This window comes from Paramisgurnus dabryanus, chromosome 6 (genome assembly GCF_030506205.2).
Source record: "Paramisgurnus dabryanus chromosome 6, PD_genome_1.1, whole genome shotgun sequence".
Taxonomy (NCBI): Eukaryota; Metazoa; Chordata; class Actinopteri; order Cypriniformes; family Cobitidae; genus Paramisgurnus; species Paramisgurnus dabryanus.
Genome location: NC_133342.1, coordinates 11,181,751 through 11,188,007, shown reverse-complemented (window position 1 = coordinate 11,188,007; position 6,257 = coordinate 11,181,751). Strand labels below are relative to the sequence as shown.

At 36.5% G+C, this 6,257-nt stretch overlaps 1 protein-coding gene across 1 annotated transcript; it reads left to right on the top strand.

The window, feature by feature from the left end:
* The first annotated feature begins 288 nt into the window (after positions 1-288).
* On the top strand, positions 289-1,826 carry LOC135753250 (uncharacterized). The gene has a single exon (XM_065271280.1). The coding sequence runs from the start codon at positions 483-485 to the stop codon at positions 1,410-1,412; it is 930 nt and encodes a 309-aa protein (XP_065127352.1). The 5' UTR covers positions 289-482; the 3' UTR covers positions 1,413-1,826.
* Positions 1,827-6,257: the final 4,431 nt, after the last annotated feature.

Below are 6,257 nucleotides of genomic sequence, written 5' to 3'. Positions count from 1 at the left end.
GGATTATCAATGAGATTACCATGGAAAATATGACGACCCATTGGCTTAACTGTACCTCACTTATAATGCAGGCCGGAGATCATGTGTCCTGTGAATATGAAGCTGGATGTTATATATATATATATATATATATATATATATATATATATACTGTAGGCGTATGGACAAATACTCAAATACATGTCTACTAATAGAGACATACAAGACTATAACTGTGTTTGGGTGTGGATATAGACACTGTCTTAATAACTTTCAGTTATTCCATTACTGAGCTGAATTACAAGGGCTCAAAACAAAGCTGTAGTGACCATGACAGCTGCTCACAGAGAGAAAGAGAGAGAGAGAGAGATACTAAACCTTAACCAGAAAAGAAACTGTTACAGCTCATAACTACATTGATGAGGTTGAGATAGACGAACATCACTAGCCGTATATCATACAAAAAATAACTCAACAGAAAGATCAACATAAACCACTTGTCAATGTTTCTCCTGAGACAAAGCATTGCGAAGCAGCATGCAGCCGGCGATGTAACATCGAGAACCAACGGACGGAGGTCCAACCCAGAAGACTCAAGAAGACTGATGCGACGAAAAGCCAGCTGTGTGGAGAATTTCTCCTCGGTCGACCGAATTCGCAAACATACAACCAGACACTTGGGTTACAGCACCCTCAGCCTGGCCATGAAGGGTCTTGAAGAAACGCCGGTGGAGTTGTGGGAACTCCAAGAACTTCATAAACTCAATTTGTCCCTAAACAGTTTGTCAGTTCTCCCGTCAGGCCTGGGATCCCTTGAGAACCTAGAGGTCCTCAATCTGTGGGGCAACAAACTGGTCAGTCTTCCTCCAGAGATCGGAAAACTTCGGAACCTTCGCGTGCTATTCGCGCACAGGAACCTCCTAAATGAAGTTCCCGAAGAGCTGGGCAACTGTACCAGCCTGGAGGTCTTGAGTCTGGCCAATAATCAGATGACGGGGCTTCCAAACGGTCTATCCAACTTGAAGAAACTCACCAAACTCAACCTCGGCCACAATAGGATCGAGCACATCCCAGCGTGCGTGTACGCCATGAAGAGCCTCGTCTTCCTACACCTGGCCAACAACCGTCTGGAGAACATCGCTGATAAGATCCAGGACCTGGTCGACTTGAAGATCCTGATTGTAGAGCAGAATTATCTTCATGGGCTTCCCAGGACATTGTGCCGTCTGACGAGGCTGGAACTCTTGAACTTGGACTTCAATGACCTGCAGAGCGTTCCTGAGGAGATGTACCTGCTGAGAAACCTGGAGAAGCTCGCTCGCCACCCGCTTGATAAGGGACTGCATATTGTGCACAACCCACTTGTAAAACCTATTCAGGAAGTTTTACAAGGTGGTTTGAAAAGTCTGTATAACTACCTCAAACCTACCTGATGACCTGAGTCTTCGAATTAAAGATTCATTCATTCTAAAGGATGTTTTGTAATCAATTTAAAACAAAGCTGTAACTATGAGGCTGTTATATTACAGATGATCTTGCTTTAGCATTCTACTGGCATGTTATATTTAGTTACCATTTGACTACTACTTTTACTTTTAAAATGCATTTATTTTTTATTTTAAGTACGTCTAATGTCTGCACCCTTACTGAGAAATTTTCTGGTAATTCCATCAGAAAAAAATATGTCTAAATAAAACTGTAAAGTTGTCAGTCAGGTGGTTACTATCACAAAAAAAATCACACAAGATCTTCATATCTTTATATTAATTTATAAAATGAATATTATAATAATATATTGACATGCGTGTGTCTCCAGACGATGTTTCTTTAAAAAAAGACCCAATATTCTCATATGTGTCTCATTTAAAGTTTCACATGACGTGTCAACAATGACTCTGAACTGTGCTCAGATAAGTCAAGATACTGAAGTCAAATGAGCTGCTCTGCTCTTCATATTATATTATTGCTCTTTAAACTACAACTCATTGCTGCCTATATTTATTTCTAATGAGGTACTTTAAAGACAATGTTGAAACAACAGAGATCTTTAATACAGTAACTCCCCTGAGCTATGAGAAAATGAAGGACATTGATTATAGTGAAGAGACAGAAGAGGCTTTTAAAGTCCACCAACAATGAAGACAGCTTTTAGTTTTATTGTCTTGATTTAAATGGCAAACACGGAGCTCTCAATCAACACCTAGCACACGTGAGCTCCTCTAAAATATAGTTCTAAAATGTTTAATGTTTAAAAGTTTAGACAAAGAAGGATCGTCTCTATTTCTGTCCGGTTTAAGCTTTAGAGTCTTAGTCAATTTGAGTTCATGAGCTGTAGAAGACACCTGATTCTCTCTCTTTCTCACACACACAATTCTGGCGTCATGACACATATAGCATAGACTGCTTTATTTTATATGAAACTAATTAGTGGTTCTTTGAGCATCACTATGAATATTCATCATATAAGTTGGCGAACTTCAACAACCTTGCACTTATTATCAGACTTATATGGAATGAGAGAACCAAACCAAATCTAGACAACAAAAAATTATACTTTGGGGTGGAGCTCTATTAAAATAGAGGGGCAACCTTTCAGTCTCTGCATAATGTCTACATAATTAAGGGGCGTGGCCACTTGAGTGACTGGTAGATTGATGCTGTCACTACAGTCATACTAGATGGGCACCTCAACTTCACCCACATTCCACCTCTTTGCCCATTGTTGGTTATCTGGGAGTGACACGCAGCCAAGATGGCGACAGGCGGCTATGCCCATTTTGTCCTTCAAAAATGCTTTTCAAAAACCTACAGGTACGAGTGATGTCACGGACACTACGTCAATGTTTTACACAGACTATGACAAGCAACCAAAGAGCACTCTAGTAATAAAAACACTTTACACTGATGTTTTGCTATTGCACTCTAAAAATGGCGGGCTATTTTTGACCCAAAATGGGTAAATATTGGACAGAACATGTGCTGGGTTAAAAATGTGTTGTTATGCAACCATGGGGTAAAATAACCAAGCAGTTGGCTTAAAATAACCCAGCATTGGGTCAATTTTTAACCCAGCATGTGTTCTGTCCAATATTTACCCATTTTGGGTCAAAAATAACCCAGCCATTTTTAGAGTGTGTCTTCTGGTAAACTAGTAAATATTAAAGGTAAATATTAAGGGTAAATATTTTTCCACCCTTCAGAAGCGAAATAAGATGTTTATATATTTACACAGATCACCATCAAAAAAAGTTTAACATCCCCTTTGCCCTTTGTGTGTTGCCTCCTTGATCATCAGTAAATATGTAAATATTCTCAGGCTTCAGTGTATGTCTCACAAAACATCATCATCTAGCCACCGTTCAGAAGATCTCAAATATGATAATGCTGGATGTGCAAAGCAAACAGACTCATACAGAACATCAACATCATAAAACACATTAACAGACTTTAAGAATGAAGGGATGATCGCCTCTCAAGATGTCTCCGGCTGGAGGTTTTGTCACGTTTTGGGGAAATTTTTGTCCCGAGACTATATCTATACACACAAGACAAATTGGATCACACTGAGCTCATGAACGTCACAGTGATAATGAGCAGGTTTAAATGGCATTAAAATGTAATTAAAGTTCCCCTCTATCACATTTATAAATGACACTGTACTGTAAGAATTAAAGGGATAGTTCATCCAAAAATGAAAAGGCTGTCATCAATCACACTCAGTTTGTTACAAAACCTGTATAAAAATGTCTTTCTTCTGCTGAACACAAAGGAAGATAATTTAAGCAATGTTTGTAACCAAAGCATCACTGACTTCCATAGTATTTTTCTTTCCTACTATGAAAGTCAATGGTGCTCTGGTTTCTGCTTGATTAAAAATCTTTGTAAACTTTAGCTAAACATAGAAATTCATTCAGGTTTGTAACAACTTGAGGGTGAGTAAATGATGACATTTTTGTGTGAACTCACATTAACGTGGCTTCTGTTACCACATTAGTCATAGTTAAAAATATAAAACTGGTCAACAATTAGTCACTTTACCTAGCACAAGATGATCACGACACATACTGACAGTGTTTAGCAACAAAATCCACTGTTTATGCAGCTACATCAGTCCAGACATTTACACCTACATATGACACACAGTCATTAGATTCAAGATTTTTATTTTGCTTTTACCTCAAAAGAAACAGGGCAATGAACATTACATTACATTGCAATAAAAGGTAAATGCAAATATCTGAGAACGTAAAGAAATGCCTGTGTTCAACAGAAACTATTTCATTAATTAGTAGTGCAAGTATATATAAGAGAAGTTAATATAAAGTGACAGTGTAATGTAATATAAAAGGTGTCAAAGCTTCCTAGTCCAGTTAATATAAAGTTGGGTTGATAGTCTGTTTGCAAAGTGCAAGGTGCATTTGAGCAGCTGGTTTAGTCTTAAGCCATTGTGCAATATTATGAAAAGGTTAAAAAAGGTTCAAATTGACATAAACTCTTGAATGTTAAACAGTTTACAGTATGATGACAGTTACCACAGTAAATATGATCTTAAATGAGCTACAGGTAGTATACACCCATGGTAGCTTATAATATAAGTACACGCACAATGTTTCATAACCACACATTGTTTCTGTCAGGAAGACTTTCTGATCTAATTTGCACTGAAACCAGGATGTAAAATATTGTGCATGAAAGATTTAATGGATATAAAATGAAAAAGGAAGAGGTATACCTAAAACTAAACAAAAATGAAGAAGCTTTGAAGTCACTGTAAATTCATGTGTATTTTTGCATGAGGAAATATGAAATAGCATATCAAATTTCTGGAATAATAATAATTTTACAGAGCCAATACAGTTGATTTTACCTTTAACAAACACTTCTGTATTGAGTGCGAGTGGTTGAGGAACAGCAGCGCCCTCTTCAGGTGCAGCATCAGTAATACAGCAGCAGCAGCAGCAGCAGCTCATGGGTGAAGTGAACCAGCACGTGTTTACAGGAGCACACACACATCTTGAGTCAGCTCGGAGAGAAGATCGCATCGCATATACAGGATGAGTATTTAGCACATTGTGTATTTTCATGACCCATTCTTCGTTTGATGTAAACAAAGACTTGCATTTAAAAAATGTAATGGTTAAATCACAATTGATTGAATCACCTGTAAGGTGTCTATAAACAACTAAAACCTCTGCTCACATTACACAACAACTTTTACACTTATATGTCGTGTAACATACAAACACAGAAATATAGTGTGGTGAGTCAAATATCGTTCACTAGTTTACTATTAATTGCTATTTTGCATTGTGAACTAACGTGAATCGAGCCCGACGTAAACAGCTTGCGTCACAGAGAGCGATCACTAAATTGACATTTTCACACATACTGTTGTTACCCAACATTTACATCGCTTTGTAAACTGAAATGTTTTCCTCCTGCATAATTGTGCTTTTTATCTAAAAAGTGCACAGCACCACAGTTTACTTGTGCGTTATAGCGCAGTCTTGTCCGGTTCAATATGGCGCAACGCTGAGGGGCGATTCAGTGGCAAAAAATATATTTGCTGAAATATGTTTACAAAAATATATTTTCACCTACATATTTTTTGGTCTTTTTGAAATATTTTTTTTTTTTTAAATAAATACGTTTAAAGCATTAAAAATATATGTTTAGCCCTCCATATATTTCAATCCAAGGAAATATATTCACATTGCATTGTAAGAAATACTTGGTTTATGTTCCAAACCTGTAAACATTTTAAACAAATTAAATATATTTTCAACTTCAAAAATATACTTTATAAAATTAAGTTGTATTTAGCATATATTGAAAAATATATTTTGGTAAAAATTAAATTTTTGCCATATGGGTTGTAAAATTAAATATGTATTTGCTTGCCCTTGAAATACATTTTGAAATATATGTTGATGTATAAAGGTTAAAACTAAATATTTTTCCAAATTCAAAAATATATTTAACTAAGCATAACATTCTACAAAATGTATTAAGCATATAATTAAAACCTATTTTTGGCCAGAGTATTTTTTTGCCGTATAGGTCAAAGTCCACGTGCACATCTATATCTCACTAGCATTATGTGTTATAGGAATTTTCGGGGCTAATAATGTTCCCTAGACCCCAAGTTTTAAATGCTTTGCATTCGATTGATTAAACAAAACAAAGATTAAATAGGAAATCAAAGCTTTGTCTCTGCACTCGCTCGTACTTATTGATTATCAGATATAGTTATGAGGACACTGCAGGTCACGCTTGTG